The sequence below is a fragment of the Oculina patagonica genome, chromosome 5, assembly GCF_052425735.1.
Source record: "Oculina patagonica isolate OP01 chromosome 5, crgOcupat, whole genome shotgun sequence".
Lineage (NCBI taxonomy): Eukaryota > Metazoa > Cnidaria > Anthozoa > Scleractinia > Oculinidae > Oculina > Oculina patagonica.
Window position 1 is genome coordinate 10,578,893 of NC_135762.1, and position 18,138 is coordinate 10,597,030.

An 18,138-nucleotide genomic window follows, 5' to 3' on the forward strand; every position below is an offset into this window, starting at 1 on the left:
TCATCACATTTGCTCAGTTGTCTAGCTTTACAACTCCCACCTGCAGAGCCGTTAATTAGTACATTTTTACATATAAATGAAAACTTGTATATTGTATTCAGCACATGTTATTTTCGTAAGGGTGTCATGACATTTGCCTTGAAGTACATCACGTCCTTTGAAATATTTTCTATTCTTGTACTTCTTTCCATTTTAACGAAATAGCGTTTTGTTTACTTACGTTGTTATTGCACACCATTGTGAAGACATCAAACAATTTACCTATAACTTTGTATAGAATTTTGAAAATAAGAAAATGCTTTCAGTCGTATTTTACGTTTGCTTAGTTGTCTAACTTTAAGCAGTTCACGAATATTTTTTTTACATATGAATGACTTTTGTAAGGATTTCGTGTCATTTGCTTTGTTTGGATTGCATCACGTCCTGGCGAATCATTTTCTTCTCCTTCGTTTTATTTTGTATTTCACTGCTTTAAACTCCTGAAATATGTATCAGTAACTTATTTTCAGCTGCTTCTGATATACAATAGCAAAAAGAAACAATTACAAATGCAAGAAAAGTAGAGATAAGAAAACCTCAAAGTAAACATGGAATATTGCATGAACATCTTATATCAATTGAATATGAAATATTTTATTATAAAAAAGCAATAAATAAATCGAATTGCGTAAACCACAAAGCAGTTTACTTTAAAGTGTAGTGCTGAAGATTTTCCTTCCGATTTTTCTGTACTGATTTTAAAATTTCATTTCCATTTTGCTGCTATTCGTCGCTGTCTAAGATATTGGCTTAATTTTCACAAAAAAGTTGTTAGTGACGGATGTTTGTTTTCAGTTTTATTTCTTGATCAAACATTCAATGACTTTGTGTTACTTTAGGGAAATGTAAAAAATCTTCAACAGTACATAGAATTTACATCATGTTGACATGTAATTAAGCAAACGTTTTCTTAACTTTTATTTTGTTTTGCAGAAACAGTGGCTGTCATCTCTGTATTGCTCCAGGCATTTTATTGTAGCTGAGTCAAAGAACTCAAAGGATATTTAATATGGTAACGTTAAATAGTTCCTGCTACAGTGTTACCTCGATATGACGGAAGGGCCAAAAGGGACCGCTCTGGAGAAAAGCAAACATTTCTAGCCAAGGGCGCTGCACTGAACAACACGGCCCGAAAAATTGATTAATCACAGCTCGCGTACTATCTAGCTGACATCTTTCTGCGGAAACACCTCCTAGCCGCAGGCGTTCCCTTACCGCTTACGCGATTGGCGCGAAATTTTATGACACCACCAAATAACATGGGTTCGTTCTATCGCCGACAAGTACCCATTCCCAGGCCCTGACATGAACTTCGTGCTTAGGGACGGACCATTATTTTCTTGGAGAGGGGGGGAGAAAAATTTTCCTCTGCAAACTTTTTTTTTTTAGTTTATGCACCTCTGCAAACATTTTTTTTTCGAAATTCTTACTATTTTTTGTTATACATATCGTGTTTGTAAACAATTTATTTTGTCTTTCCAGGCCCTGCAAACAATTTTTTTCAATATTTTTCATTCCCCCCCCCACTCCAAAAAAATAATGGTCCGTCCCTTAGCTGACGCAAAAGGAGCTGGAAAACTCACATTTCCCGCTTCAGCCCAAGTTCCCCGAGCTGCTAGCAGGCAATAGCTGTCGGTCCTTGAGACAGACCAATGGGAAACGGGAAATGCCAAGGAAAAAATGATCCTGTTCTCTTATTTAGAAGGAAGGGGGGCCCTAGGAAATTGGTTTACCCAGAGACCCAAGGGGGGGGGGGGGGGGGGGGGGGGGGGGGGGGGGGGGGCGCGGGGTACGTATAGGTTTCTGATTAACTATTTCTTGGAAACCTCAGTTAAATTCCGTGGAATCAAGGAGGGGGTGGTCGAGCAAGGAGTCAAACTACGATCAAGCAGACTGAGAAAACGTTTTTTTTTTATTGATATTACTTTTTAACAATTTATACAAATGCATAAGACCTGACGCTTAACACGCCATTAATTTAACTTACAAAACTAAGATACACTTCGTGTCTGTACGGACATCGAACATTTGTAAGGCGGAAATAGGCCACTTGCATTATGAAGACCACCTTTCCGGTGGACGGGAATGAAAAGACAGTTCTTGAAGATATCTTACAACTGACTTATTAACGCGCGCAAATCGACCATCCTAAGTTACCTCAAAAGATATCACATATGGATCAGTAGTTACTTATTTCACCAATTGTGTGTAAACAATCCAAAAAAATCGATTTTTCACACAACGCTTGTACACAATACTATGACATTTTAGTTCAAAATCTTTGTCGAGATTCTCCAGCTTTGATGGGTGAAGTTATTTCAAGAAAAAAGAACAAATATCTAACACCAGCTTGTTTCTAAACTATAAAATAAAATACCATTTGCACATACATTTACGTATTATAAATATATTTTAGCTTTTTTATCAATAAAGCACGAGTACATTTTTGGGGGTTAGCAATCTAAACAGAGCGTTCTTTATGACTTTGTTAAGCTAGTACATAAAGTGTTTAGTTTGCTCTCGCTTCCCCAGTCTTTGCTAACTGTCAATTCTTTGGTATTTCTTTACCTTAGTTAACTATAACTGTAATGTTAATCCTGATTCAATTTGAAGATAATTTCTTTGTACACTGTAAAATGATGTACTCGCAAGTCACCCAGGGTTCTGTAGCACGAAGCGACAGGTTGAAAAGAGAGAAACTGTGGGAGTAAAGTGTCTTGCGCACGAACATAAAACGCCAAAAACGGACTTAAAGGCAACGGACAACGCGCCTCCTTCCCTCTCCAGGAATTTAACCTTTCATGCTTTGAATGCTACAGAATGTTGGGTCTTAGAAAACGTTTCAGCGTATGGACCGTAATATCATATAACGAGCACGATAATTATAAGAATAACAAAACAGTGAAAGCAGTTCACTGTCATTCAACAGCCGTCACTGAGTTCAGCTGTAACAGGAGCTGCTGACAGTCTTGCAGGGCTCGCTTGTCGCCAATTTTCTCCAGAGAGGTGGCAGCTTCTACCAGCATCTTCTTTCGCTGACATGGTCCTGACAGGAACGGTAAGGGCAGATGCCGACAAGCCATCATCAGAGCTGCTGCCTTCTCACGCTCGCCTGTTACACACGTGCTTTCTTCTTCATCACCTGTTAAATCAAAATGGAAACCTTTAGAGACATGTAGTTTTTTTTGTTTTTTTTTTTTCTTGCCATGTGCAAAGTGTTTTTTTTTTTATCAAAAGAAATGTGCTTTTTTAGTTTGCTAAGGTACATAAACACTAAATACGTATTAACAAACCAAAAAGGAACGAGGATGGTTAAGATGGGCGAAGATTGAGACGGATATGAACGTCAAAAGGGTAAAGGTAACACATTTGGGGGAGCAGGAGGCGGAGTGGCCAGGAGCGCTATCGCCTCCCACCAATGTGCCCGGGGTCCCGACCCGACGTCATGTGTAGGTTGAGTTTATTGTTGGTTCTCGTCCTCGCTCCGAGGGTTTTCCTCCGGGTTCTCCAGTTTTCCTCCCTCCACAAAAACCAACACTACTAAATTCCGATTCGATCTGGAATCAATTCAGTGGGATCGGAAGAGCCACTATGTGGAAGATGCCACGTTAACTTCCCATTCTATTATTATTTTATTCATCGGCCGACTGTTCGCCGATAGTTTGCTTCGATCGCTGTACCTTCATCTTCAGGCTGGTGTCCTTTGTGATGACGTGAAGTTACCACTCGCTGCCTCAAGGTGCTCCTCTGTAATAAGTGGTGGGTCTCTGTTGGGTTTGCCCCCGCCATCAGACGAGCTACAGCTTCGTATAAATAAAGCTGTAAAAGAAAAAATACACCACTACATTAATCATACATGAAGTCTCTTTTGTGGCGCAGAACATCGTGCAAGAAAACGTCTTTGATGGTTTTTCATAGTCTACTAGAGCAGTTTTCTTACGTTATTGCCTGTCCTCAGACCAAAAATGAATACAATAAATGCCATTAATAAAGTGGACCAGAGAAGGAATAGAAAACACCACCGCCGTGGCAAGCGCGGGATATCGCGCGTAAGTCAAGTCCCAAGCAACAAACAGTTTAACTACGATTCGAGCCTTACATTGTTTTTGTTAAAAAGCCGGTAATATACTAAGGAGTAAGCTTTCATCCACAGATTTAAAAGGATGAACCACGTTACAGTTGAACCTTCTGGAACCAGAAAAAAATGTCTGCTTAGGAGAGGTGTGCGCTTTAGAGAAGTTTAAAATGCAGTGCTTGTACATGTGGCTGGGACCACGACCAAGTGTTTGCTTATCAGAAGTTTTACGTTAGCGGAGGTTTAACTTTGCTCAAAGTAAAACCTTACCCTTGGCAGAGCTGCAGGAAGGTTGTGAGTGAGTTTCTGCAAACTTTCAAGATCGTTCTGAAACGACCGCAACTCCACTGGATCAGTTGCGAGTGTCGCACCGATGTGAGGCTTCTGTGATAGTTCCCAGATGTCTTTGCGTGTGCCTAACAGCCAATCACAGCACAGCAACTGTGCCAGCTGATGCAGCCGGCTTGCGCTGGACTGGTACAGAGAGGATGTTAGATTGATGCTCTCCTGCAGATGAAGGCCCGACTTTTTGCAAAGCTGTGTGCAGTCTTCAAGGGAGCTGGGCAGTGTGTTACCACTCAGGATTTGCTTCTTGGCTAGATAGGCTCTTAGAATGGCTTTGGCTAATGGATCCCTGGAGTTTGCCACAGGATCTCTGCAAGGAAAATGACTCAAAAGTCAATATCAAAATTCGTACTACGGATATTCTTGCATTTACTACAACTTACTTTAGGAAAGCCACATTTTAAAAATGTTGTCTTATGACTCAGACTGGGTTTGAGTAATAGGATAGTAGACACTCTAAGTCGGTGAATTTAGACACTAGACACTTGCTTTATGTGGCAATTAATTATGCCGCCTAAATAAGCTCTAGGTAAAACCTGTGATTGCTTGCAATTGTCCTGAACAGATTGTCGTAGGAATTTGAACCATGTTTTAAAAGCCTGACAGTGGTAGCATCAGACAATGTTAAATGATCAAAGTTGTACATGTACGTGATTTGTGCTTGGTGTAAGCATTTTGCACAAGCTAGCAAAGATTTGTATGCAACAAATTTGTACCATGTAAACCAGCTCTTTATAGTATATGAGAGATACACACAATCATATTAGTTCAACAACAAAACGTTAACTTACTCTGCATTCCACAGGCTTTTAGGGACACTTTCGACTGTACTGTAAAACCTCTCTGCAGCCTCATCTTCACCTCGCAACCAATGAACAGCCACCATCCCCACTGCCACCCACCACTTAGCTACCTGGTCATCTCCAACAGGTGAAGACATGTTTGCAGGCTTCTCACTGGTGGACGCACACTCATTCAGCATGTGTAGGTAGCTAAGTGCATCGCGGGCGCTTTCATCACCGGTAGTGTCATCATCAGTTGCACTCGGCAGTACAATGGAAGACAGTGCATAGCGAAAGAGATGTTCTCGGAAGGCTTGACTAACATGGGCAACTGGATCGGCTATTAAACAGAGAATAATGCAATTCAGCTGTTGCTGCTTTTAGCAAAGAATGAATTATTAATATTTTTGGAACATTAAACTCGTCACAAGTCAATGGGTGTGGCTTAGGGAAGTTACCTTACTTAATCTATGTCACAGTACAGTAAAGAAGGGGTGATTTTTGCCAATGATGCACAGAGTTGTCTTTAAATCAAGGAAATCCTCAAAATAAAAGTTTAGGTAAAAGAAAAGTAAAAGAAAAGGAACAGGAATCGTTAAGTTTGGGGGACATTGAGATGGATTACAAATGACAAACTTGAAAACTTTTGGCCAAATGTTTTGAGATGGCCATGCATGACACAGGTTCTTTATACAGCTGTGTTAGATTCGAGCAAAGAAGACACTTCCTACTCGCCAGGCACCAAATAAAAAGGCCACCATGCAAACCTTGTTGACAGCACAGAGCTGCTTACCAGGCACTTTAGACTAAATGTCAGGGCTGAAAAAAGTGCCATCTAGTCATCAGGGACAAGTAGATTTTATTGCTGGGTAAGTAACTATTATTTTCTTCAATTGGCTGATTGCTTTCTTCATCAACCAATTTAAGTTCTTCTCACCTTTATTGCTGACACTGGCCCACATGCTATCTCCTCCTTTGCATGACCACCGACTGCTGACAAAGAAACGGTGACCGTGTGGTTGGAAGAGCCACTGAAGTGAAGCTGGGACTGTTGTGCCGCGGGCTGCATAAGACGTCTGTGCCCGGCCAAGGAAGTATCTCTGAAAAAAAATAATATATATATATATATTTTAGCAAATTTATCCTCAAAATAACAGTCTTGAAGCACTTTAGTAAAGTCACCGAGTCTGAGAAGGATAAAGTAATAGTCTGTACATAATTCCCTCCAGTGCTGTACATGAACATGTATATGGCTGCCAATATCAAAGCCCCTGAAATGAAATCACTGTGAAACAACCAATCCCAACTTACAGCGATAAAGTGAAGCCCTTCAGGGAATGAAGTCCTTATTTGAATTGCAGCTGATACATAGATCTCTGCCAAGACATCTATGCTGATTAGTTCTCCAGCAGTCTCCGCAAGGTTCACTGCTGCTAGACCAAGAAAGGAGGAACGCCAGCCAGTCACAGAGACATGACCTACAACAAAACAACACATTACATCAGACAGGATCTCTTAAGAATCAAAGCTTTCATTATATTTATTTTTTTCATTTTGCATCATGTAAACAAATGCAATAGCTTTTACTGATTTACATGGCCACACATTAGGGTTTCCTTCAGACTTGAAGGTTAGTACCCCATTGTACAGCTGCCATATAAAACTACTGCTCAACAGCTTTCAATTGAATGATCATAGGCTGGGCTTTATCCAAGAGATCGATATTTATTAAAAGATTGAGCCACATAAATTAACTCTGTCAATTTTCTAGCTTTTGGAGTGAAAGGGTTTTATTTTACTTTTCTTTTAACTTTAGTTTTGACCACACTTTACTTCAAAGTTCTCATGCCTTAGTGTGTACCATGTACCATAGCCTGAATTGATTTATCAGAAGTTCTCACCCAAATGTCAAATCTATAGTACCTGTAAGGCTCAATTGATGTAACTGATGGTACGCCATTGCTGCATCCTTTGCCGATATTTTGGCATAATCCTTGGTGTCAGTGCTTCCCTTGCGCAGCTTTATTCCCCCAGCAGCAGAAGCAAGCCATGTTCCAATCCACAGCCTGTGAAGGACATGGCGCATTAGCTGCCAGATCAGGCCACATGCTACGTCAAGTTTGGAAACGGGAAGTGGACGTTTCAGAGCCCTCAGGCAGATCTCTAAGTGCCGTGATGCAGAAATCATATCACCCTGGAAGGTAAAGAGAGCACAAGAGACAATTACATTGATTGTGGTCCCCAATTCATTTTTATCGGGCAAATACATTGTAATGCCACATCTACCTTAGCTAGATCTTCATCAGCTTGTCTTCTGTGTCTCCAGAACAGGACTGCATTATCAGAGTGTGGTCGTGTCACAGGTTCACCAAACACAAAGATGCGTACCAGCACTGCCATGGCTATGACTGCATGAAGCAGCCACTTGAGTGCAAACAGGGCAATACTCAGCAGCCAGTTCTCCTGTTGCATAGAACTAGCACCACCATAAGCATTTAAGGTTCTTCCAGCATGTGGCCTGTCGCTTTCCACAGAGCTGGAGAAAAGCATACCTGTTTGAGCAAATACAATGTCAGACTGTCAGTACAGTGTAAATATCAATGGGTTAAAGGGGCTAGCTTTGTCACAGATGGCACATTGTGTTCCATCTTAATGTTCCTGAGTGGTGGTGGGAGTGGTCGTGGTTTTGGTGGGGGTGGGGGGGGGGAGGAGGAGGGGGCAGGGGGTCTTTTCTTCCCACTTCTGTAGCTTTTACTCTCGGTTTTCACCTCTTCCTTAGTAGTTCCTGACTATTTGTGCTATTCTTATTGCAAAATATTATGTACATAATGTTGTAAAAAAAATTTCTCATTCCCCCATCGTTCCCTCCGCCTCGGGAATCCTGCTTCCCTTGCTTTCTCTTCTCCTGCCTCCCATACCCTTCCCACCCCCATTCTCCTGAGCTTCTGCCCACTGGGTGGTAACTATCCTTGTGTATTAACTCTTCTGTTCATTATTAATTCATTGGTGTTTTTCTACCTTAGGAAACCATTATTTCAAGGTTTTTCTTCAACTTTAAAAAAACAATTTTGTCCCTCAGAAAAATGACTCAAAATATCTTTAACTTGACAAAGTCCCTTTAAGTTCATTAACAAAGCATTAGGTTACCTTTGTCCAGCTGAGGAACAACATAACTCAGTGGGTTGATAAACAAGAACGTAAACATGAAAGCAAACAAAGCCACGCGGGTTCGATCCATCATTCCGCAGCTGCTGACAGGCAAGGTCTCCAATTTGATGTGAGTCTTGTCCTTCGTCAGAGGATCTGGTGTCGGGGGAGTCAACGGACTTGCTATAACATGACCAGGCTTGATGAGTTCTTCAATCTCACTGGCATCTTGAGTCTGCATAGCCACTGAGTCAGTGATATCACTGTCTTCTATTATTTCCTTCTTTATCTGATGTTCCTTTTGCTTTCGAACAAGCTCTGTAATGGTTTCTGGTTGAGGAAAAGAAAACAACAGCATTTTTTTCTATTTCAACACAATTTTTTTGTGCATGTACACAATGTACCTGCCTGTTCGGTTTTGTTAACAACAAAAGCTGCACACCATAGTGCTTTGGCCTTTCTGACATTTACCTCCAAGAAAAGATACTAAAGGTACTATTAAGACTTAAACCAAGTAGCTATATGTATCTTATACTTGCGTTTTCTATACATTAAACACTGATACATGTACAGCACATTCTTGCAACCATACCTCTCTTTTGCTGTGCCATCTTCAGTGACATGTTCTCCTGTTTGAGGCGTGCATTTTCATTCTGAAGTTTTAGTATAACCTCTATTGCCTTCCTCAATACACCAGCCTTGTTCATCTGAAGAAACAGTAGTATGCAACTATTAAATATCAAACAGCAGATCAGTTGCATACTTGAGTTGCAATTTGATTTTTTTTCAAGCAGCCAAAAATAATGATGACTTGCGTTAAAAGTGTACAAGCCTAAAACTCGTCTGAAAAATTTTACCCCGACAGCATTCATTGAGTCCACAGCTGTCATCAGGGCTATTTAACAGCTCTTTGACCTCTTTCACCACCTGAATTTTTAAATATTTTCCATACCTTGGTATCTGACCCACATACAAGGTCCTTTAACTCCACGATCTTGTCATTAATACTGGTGCGGTACCGTTTCTCAATCAAATTGTGAGCTGAACGCTTTTCTGTTTTGGCCCCGCCTTGCCCCTTGGAATTTGCCAGGCGACTGATGGGGATCTTGTTAGGATCCAAGACGATGGGGATCGTAGCTGTAAGAACACCATTGGGCCCTTGAGAAAGTGTAGGCTGGATCTGTGATTGGCTCAAATCAAAAGTTCCAATGACAGTGGTAGTGGAATCTGACTTGACAATTTGTGGTTGGAGATGAGCCTAGAAGATAATGTTTCAGTTATAAAATATGAAAACTCTTCTCACTACAGAATTAAGGTACAGTTGAATGCTAACTCATTCTGTGAAGGTCAAGAGTTATTGGGATTCACATGAATTCAACTGAATTGGGATTGGGTTTATGAGAAAATGGTAGGAGGCTGCAGAGGCTCTCATGCAAACAAAAGATGTTTTTGTTACTCATATTACAACCCTCCAAGTTAAGACCACTTTAGTCACCATGGCGACCAACATTTTGGAGCTGGCGACTAAATTGGAACCATAGTCGCCAGTCTGGCGACTAAAATTGAGAAGAAGGATTGAAAGAGTGAGCTTAATTTGCGACTAAAATTTTTCACTGGCGACCAAACTTGAGCAGTTGGTGGCCAAATGGTCACTAAGGAAAAAATAAACTTGAAGGGTTGCATGGGACTGCCTTCAACGTGCTCCTCTGTCTTTTCAATGACAGCAGTGCTTTAGAGAAAGTAAGGGGCCCAGTTACATTTCAGCCAAAAAAGACAGTCTCCGATTGAAAAAACTGTGCCCTGATTTCAGTGATTGAGGACAAAGCAAATTTTCTCTAATGAAGTCACTTACTTGTGCCTGTGGACTGGCAGCCTGCGAATGTGAATGAACAGGAGAAACTGGAGAACTTGGCTGAAGAGGGGATCCAGGAGTTGATGACAATGACGACACAGACCCAGGGGAGGGAACCTGTTGCTGAGGAGACAGCTGCTCTTCAGGTATCATCACCTGCTGTGGCTGCGGCATTGCTGCAGTAGTAGTCTGCTTAGGGATCACACCAAGCTGTTGCAAAAGCTGTTGAAGCAGAACATTCTGGTTTGAGGCAGGCTGGATGGCAGGATACTGCGGCTGCTGCTGGGTTGGTAGCTGAGGTTTGGGTTGGAGCTGTGGTAGCTGGTGCTGTTGTTGTAACTGCTGCTGCTGTTGTTGTTGTTGTTGTTGTTGCTGCTGCTGTAGCAATAGCTGCAAAAGCTGAGGGGTTACTTGCGAAGTCTGTTGAACCTTTTGATTGTATTAAGAATACATACAGATTTATGAGTTCAAAAGACATCAATACAAATCTTAACAATAATACCCTACAACTGTACATGAATCAACCCCTAATGCATATAGAGCAGTGAAAAAATTTTGTTTTAATATTCAAGAACCAAATCTGTTCCTCAAAGATCAAGGAAAAAATACTCTAAAGTTAATGTTACATTAATGAATAAAATGAACATTGACCTTCACTGGACTTATCTAGACTCCGCAGTTCGCTTTTCCTCCCTACCTACATGTAATGATAATGATAATGCATGTAGCTAGGAGAGCTTCCAATTTATCTAATATTATCATTAGCCAGCAAAAAGAGATATCTATGTATGTGCATGTACATTTTTTTCATTTCATGTTTAGAGCCAAACACAAAATAATCTTGGAGATTCAGCTTCCCTGGAAAATGATAAAAATATGATTTCAAAAACTGGTGCTGCCCTGAATTCACTCACCTGTTGTGTTACAAGTGTTGGTTGCTGGACTTGAGGTGGTTGTTGAACTGTGACAGTGCGAGGCTGAGAAGTCGGAGCAAGGATAGATGGCTCCTGAAGAAGCTGTTCTAAAGACTTGGTATTCATAGCAGGCGGCGCCTGTTGGGTCTTCTGTCCTTGTAGTAAATTAAGGAGATACTGAGTAGCCGTGTTCTGACTCTCTGTTGTCGTGGTAACATTCTGGCTGGGATTAAAAACCTCCACTTCTTGTTTCACTTGGAGCTGAGGTTGAAACACTGAAAGCACTGATTGGTCTTGTTGAGATGCTGCTTTTGCGAGGTAGTCTGCAAAGTTGAAAGATGATGTACAATCCTCATCTGTGGTCATTGACTCTGGAGGTGTGATTGGTGGTGAGAGCATGACCTGCGATGGCTCAGTCTTTATGTTGACCCCAACTGTTGCACTAGTGTTTTCTGAAGTGGTGCCCGCGGTTGCTCCACATAGGTAATCCAAAAATCCCTCTGAAAACATGAAAAAAATATATCATTTAGGCACAACCCTCCAAGTTAAGACCATTTAAGTCGCCATGGCGACTAAAAGTTTGGAGCTGGCGACTAGTTTAGAACTGAAGTCGCCAGCCTGGCGACTAAAATTGAGATGAAGGATTGAAAGTGTGAGCTTAATTTAGCGACTAAAATTTTTCACTAGCGACCAAACTTGAGCAGTGGCCACTAGACTAAGGAAAAAAATAAACTTGGAGGGTTGAGGCAAAGTTAATATCACGAACTGGATACATTTGCTTGCTTGCAAATATTCCCAATGGGTCACTCGCTCAGCAATTAGGTTGCTGGCAGTCCTTTTACAAAGCTTTTTGCGCATGCGCTCCACCCTCCCTTCAGTACATATGGGTTAGGTGAGTATTGGTCGGTAAGTATTTCACTGAGTAATTCAGTGTAACTGTGCTTGGTGGTGACCACTCGCAGGGTTGCCATGAAAACCTCATTTCCTGTGCTAGATGTTGCCCGGCTCTACCAATCCTCAGCTCATCAATTGGCGATGAGTTTATCAAGAGTTTAATTGGCTTAGTCACACTGCAATGTTGCATTTTAGATGATAACTGAATAGAATGACTTAGACCTTCTCTTGCTGAACCTAACCACTGGTATTAATGGGATAGAGCAAAAAGCTTATACAACAGGGTACAAAGAAATTAAGGTCATTGCCCTGTATTGCATTGCGCATCCTTAGAATTTTACGCGTAAATAGCGCGCGCACATAAACAAAATGGCGGCTTTTTACTAAGTGGCTTAGTCCGCGAGAGAAGTAAATTGCCGCTTTCTCGTAAACAAGTCTGGTGACCTATCAATTTTTTCTCATATTTTGGGTGTAGCGGTTCTTTCTGTAAAATGAAAACAGATCAATTCTTGTGTTTGAAAAATAAATTATCGCTAAAAACGTGTTCTTTGCTAGTACTCGCAGAGGAATTTTAAAGGAATTATATGGAATATGCAAGGTCTTCCCGCTCCTAAACGAATCTGGTGACCCACCTTTTTTATTTCAAAATTTAAGTTCCCTTAAAGTAAAAAACCAGTAGGCAAAGTTTTGTTAAAAATCTATGTTCAGTTCTATTTCAGGGTAATGACCTTAAGACCTTTAAGGTTGCCTTTGAACAGGTTGAAGACATCGCAGGGGTTTAAAAATGTTTTGGAGTAGGTGTCAGAAACTGGAAGAGAAGGTGCTGAGTTTGGGATTTGACTACGAGTACGAGATCGAGTACGAGTAAGACTGTGGAATTTCAACACAATCATATCCCCCAGGCTATAACTCTTCCCGTTTGCTGACTAACAGATAAATAAACGTTAAGGATAAGATTGGTGTGATAAGTGATTATAGGAGGCACACGAATTTAGTTTGAAAACTCATATTGTACTCAATCTCGTACTCGTAGTCCAATCTGAAGGTCGCTATTACCAGAGTAACCACCGACATATAATCAACTCTGGTGGCAGCGAAATTACTAGCCCAAGGCCAGGGATATTTTTTGATCTATATGCATGAGTTACATGTTTATCACAGCATTGTCATCAAATAAAATCAAACTACAGCTTAATCATTATCAACCTTAATCCATGCACTGTAGATTTAGCTAGGTAGCCAAAATGACCAAAATATTTGGCAATCAAACACTGATTGTATTTTTTTTTGGGTTCCAAACACAATATTTTACAAAATATCTAGTTTGACTGGTTTGATAGCCAGAAATGTTTGGTTCTCTGAGATGACCTTTGTTTAGGGGAAAAAAAATGAACAACAGTTGCTTATGGTGGGTGATTACCGTCATAATTAAACTTTGGATTATGTTACTTGTTATTGCATTTTGTTTTACAATAAGTTGCTTGTGTGTTTGAATTTTATGTTGGTTGTATCAATTTTCTGTCAGAATTCAGAAATTTTCGCCTAATCAAATTTTCGGTAACTCTAAACTTTCTAGTCATTTGAATTTTTCAGGTTGTGCCAGTTTTCGGGAACTATTCCAATTTCAGACTGTTTTCCAATGCTTTGCATCTCCGATTCGTTTTTCGTTTCTGGTGTATTTTTTGCCAGTAGTTCGAATTTTCGGACACATTCAATTTTCTGCTAGTAGTTCGAATTTTCGGACACATTCAATTTTCTGCTAGTTCCCGGCGCCATATTGGAATAGTAACCGCGCAGACATGATAGCGAGGCTACCGGTGACCCGTGGCTGAGCGTGAAGAGAGATTACAGTGAGGATTCGGCAATTAGCCCGTGTTTTTTCGCGTTTTTCGGAACATAAGCGAAAGTTTTGATTCTAATAATACTCCTTCGTCATCTTCTAAGATGAATGGAAAATATTGGGCCGCTTTTGGCTGTAAAAAAGGCGAGTAAACTTCTCAGGGGCTATCAGTAGTTTGCGTAACAAAACACAAGGAGATCCAGTGAAGAAATCGCATCCATGGTGTAATCTGATAAGACGCCAGCACGAGCATGGTGAGGACAATTTTCTTCGTCTTTAAAGCAATTTTTCTTTGTACTAATCATTACAAAAAAGGAAATATACACAGCTCTCCTGAGCAAGTCGTTGGGATCAGAAAAAAGGTTTTTAACATGCAATGTTTACAGAACTTTTGTTTTATACTTGCTTCTAATCACTGAAGTTGTTTAATAATATTTTATATCTAGGAAAGCCCTTCTGTTGACAAGTCTCCATTTAAATATATATCTCAATTCAGAAATTATTCCCAATTTTGCCTACGGTTTTTTTTATTTCTGTATTTATTTTGAGTCTGATATAAGCTTATTGTATTTTGATAAGATTTAAAAGAAATAGATTATTGATAACAAAGAGTTGCGTTTAGGTAAAGTTGTAAGCTTAGTTTAAATCCGTTTTCAATATTGTCTCATAGGTGAAAACTATCCCAGTAAACATGGATTGTGAAATTATCACACAAGGAAGTCACTATTTAAAAGAAGGCACAGAGAAACATCTACTCAAGAAATAAAAATGCAAAAGAAAAGGGAAAACTTTTTTCTCATTAACCAGGAGTATTATTGCACCCTATTAAATCACCTGATGAAAAGTCTGATTGATCTGCAAAGAGAATAATGCATCATTGAATTTAAACTGGTTGAATTTCAGGCAAAGTTTGGTCTCAACCACATTACAGTCAGGGTAGTTTAATCGTCCATCAGTGATAACCCATCATTTTGGTATTATTTCTCCAGAAGAGGTTAAAAATCAACTTTTCTATCAGCTCTAGATGAGAGAATTTGGTCAAATTCAGGGAAAAATTTTAATTACTGTTACATCTCCTTTTGTGTACATGTGTATGTATTGACCTGGTAAAGTTTTGGGGCTGTTCATTCTTTGACAGTAAAGGGTTAACCACCCATAAATCTTTTACACTGAAACCAGAAAGTATGTCAATACTTTAAACACTTTCTGAATGTTTATTATCTCAAATGGGGAGCTATAAAATTTAAGGTCCTGCATGTAGTATTGAAAATATTTATGTAATGTTTAAGATGAATGTGTTGTTTAAATAAGACAGTAAAGAAAATAAAAATAAAGAAAATCTTCATCATGAAGCTGGATGGAACTCTGCTAGATTAGCTGTAGTTCGGTGTCCATATGAAACTCTACCATCAATGGGGAAGAGGAATTTCTCTTGTTGTAACCTCCAGGTCAATCTGTAAAAGGTAAGGTAAAGTCTGTGTCCGAGCCAAGTGGCTCATACAGCTGGAGCTTATCCCGGTTTCCGTAGCATTAAGCGACTAGGTCTACTCCCCCCTGGATGGAATGCCAGCAGTAAATTCGCTGTTACCCATTTATACACCTGGGTGGAGAGAGGCACTGAGAGTAAAGTGTCTTGGCCAAGAACACAACGCAGCTCCCCCACCAGGACTCGAACCCGGGCCGTTCGACTGGGAGTTGAGTGCGCTAACCATTGGCCACCGCGTCTCCCACACCAGGTCAATGTGTAGGGGTGGAATTTGTTTTGTCTGAGAATGTGGTGTTAAAAAAAAATTGAAAAAGCAAGCCTTTTCTCTTCAAAATAGTCAATAAAATTCCTTTAAGGCCAGAATAAGGCAAGGACAAAGAACAAATACAGTTGTCCCTGGACATGTAAAGTATAGCAATGATTTTATCATTCCCTCAGGCAATTTTTGTAAATATAACTTTAGACTTGCAAGCATTATTGTCAGTTATACATGGTCCACATTTTGTGCATCTCATAATAATAATCCTTACCATACTGTTTGGGTTGGTAATACTTTTTTATAGTAACAGGAACTGTTAAATGGCTTTTTGAAACACCTTGATTCAACACTGCAAATGATTTATTTCAAAACTTAGTAGCTGATGCAGTCATTTCAACTGAAAACATTTTTTATTCTTAAAAAATTGCCCTCTGCTTGTGTTATTTTCCATTTCTTGACTTGAATAGATGATTTTCTGAGCTTCTTTCAACTGGCAGACTCCTTTTAGAATGTTTCACAATCTATGTTGCTGGGATTTCTCTTTACCTATGAGGTAATATTAAAACTTTTTTTTAAACCAAGCTTATAACTTCACCTAAAAGCAGCTCTAACCAATATAAAATAAACTGCCACACTCAGAAATAAAATAAAAAAGAAGTCTGCAAAATTGAGAATAATTCCTGATTTGGGATAACTATTTTACTGAAAACTTTCAAGAATTGGGCATTGTGTAATGTAAAGTATTATTAAACATCAACTTCAGTGATTGAGAGCAAGTAAACAAAAGTTCTGTAAACATTGCATGTTAAAAACCTTTTTTCTGATCCCAACGACTTGCTCAGGAGAGCTGTGTATATTTCCTTTTTTGTAATGATTAGTACAAAGAAAAATTGCTTTAAAGACGAAGAAAATTGTCCTCACCATGCTCATGCTGGCGTCTTATCAGATTACACCATGGATGCGATTTCTTCACTGGATCTCCTTGTGTTTTGTTACGCAAACTACTGATAGCCCCTGAGAAGTTTACTCGCCTTTTTTACAGCCAAAAGCGGCCCAATATTTTCCATTCATCTTAGAAGATGACGAAGGAGTATTATTAGAATCAAAACTTTCGCTTATGTTCCGAAAAACGCGAAAAACACGGGCTAATTGCCGAATCCTCACTGTAATCTCTCTTCACGCTCAGCCACGGGTCACCGGTAGCCTCGCTATCATGTCTGCGCGGTTACTATTCCAATATGGCACCGGGAACTAGCAGAAAATTGAATGTGTCCGAAAATTCGAACTACTAGCAGAAAATTGAATGTGTCCGAAAATTCGAACTACTGGCAAAAAATACACCAGAAACGAAAAACGAATCGGAGATGCAAAGCATTGGAAAACAGTCTGAAATTGGAATAGTTCCCGAAAACTGGCACAACCTGAAAAATTCAAATGACTAGAAAGTTTAGAGTTATCCGAAAATTTGATTAGACGAAAATTTCTGAATTCTGACAGAAAATTGATACAACCAACATAAAATTCAAACACACAAGCAACTTATTATAAAACAAAATGCAATAACAAGTAACATAATCCAAAGTTTAATTATGACGGTAATCACCCACCATAGTTGCTAGCAACAGTGTGCACGTACATGTAGCATGCCCAGATCACACCATTGTACGCATGAGCTACTCATCAAAAAACGTAAACAATGTGTACAAAGTCCAGTCAATTGAAAACAAATGTTTCCCTTTTGAGACAAATTTGTAATCATGCTGTAATCATGTGAAAGTGAAAACGTGACTTATAGGAAAAAAAACGGTAAGCTACTTTTGCGACATAGGGATATTAAATAAAAAACAACTACCTTGAAAAATAAACTTTGTCCTTATATATCTACGTACGAAGTTGTTCAAAAGATATACGTTGTGTTTAAGGAAGTGAAAGAGTGCTGACGGTGGCAATAAATTGTGTGAAGCGCAGTAAAAAACTTATTGTCATGCAAACAAAAAATGCATCTTAAACTAATAAGTTTATCTTAAGAAATAGCCAACACATCTGTTAGAACTATTCCTAAATCTCAAACTGTATTCACCAACAAACTCGAGCAATCTGAGGACCAACATTTACTCCGTAAGACATAAACATCAATGCAAGTTGGCGCGTAAACAACGAGCTCACTCCATTGTTCTCGGGGTGGAAAATTAAAGGATTGTACAAGCGTTAAACGTCAATTTGAAAACAGAAAGTGACCTACCATCAAAGTCCGCCATCATGGGCTCATTTAAACCTCTATCATTGTTAAAATTCGGGTCTAAACCAGACATTGTTTCACTCAAAAAAGACGGCCAACCTTCTCCTGAAGGGTCCGCCATTTTGGCTTCCATCACCGATCTATTTTTTCGACCAATCAGAGCGCGCCTAGATCGGGTGATCTTCGTACGATGTTGCGTCATAGCTTTTTTCCGCATGGAATCCCAGACATCCTTTCGAGCTTCAGACACTTTCAACGCAAAGTTT

General features: G+C 39.7%; 1 protein-coding gene and 1 long non-coding RNA gene across 2 annotated transcripts; both read right to left on the reverse strand.

Annotated features, from left to right (window-relative positions):
- Positions 1 to 1,933: 1,933 nt before the first annotated feature.
- LOC144655373 (sterol regulatory element-binding protein 1-like) lies at positions 1,934 to 18,029 on the reverse strand. Its single transcript, XM_078515618.1, has 14 exons — positions 17,876 to 18,029; positions 11,155 to 11,654; positions 10,241 to 10,669; positions 9,341 to 9,646; positions 8,981 to 9,095; positions 8,389 to 8,718; positions 7,528 to 7,793; positions 7,165 to 7,435; positions 6,553 to 6,719; positions 6,179 to 6,341; positions 5,251 to 5,581; positions 4,385 to 4,769; positions 3,720 to 3,858; positions 1,934 to 3,181 (listed from the first exon to the last, which is right to left on the reverse strand). Exons 1-14 carry the CDS (start codon positions 18,003 to 18,005, stop codon positions 2,958 to 2,960), a joined length of 3,756 nt encoding a protein of 1,251 aa, XP_078371744.1. The 5' UTR covers positions 18,006 to 18,029; the 3' UTR covers positions 1,934 to 2,957.
- LOC144655360 (uncharacterized) lies at positions 14,635 to 16,827 on the reverse strand. Its single transcript, XR_013571077.1, has 3 exons — positions 16,555 to 16,827; positions 15,750 to 16,179; positions 14,635 to 15,700 (listed from the first exon to the last, which is right to left on the reverse strand). It is a non-coding gene; the product is annotated as an uncharacterized LOC144655360 (long non-coding RNA).
- Positions 18,030 to 18,138: the final 109 nt, after the last annotated feature.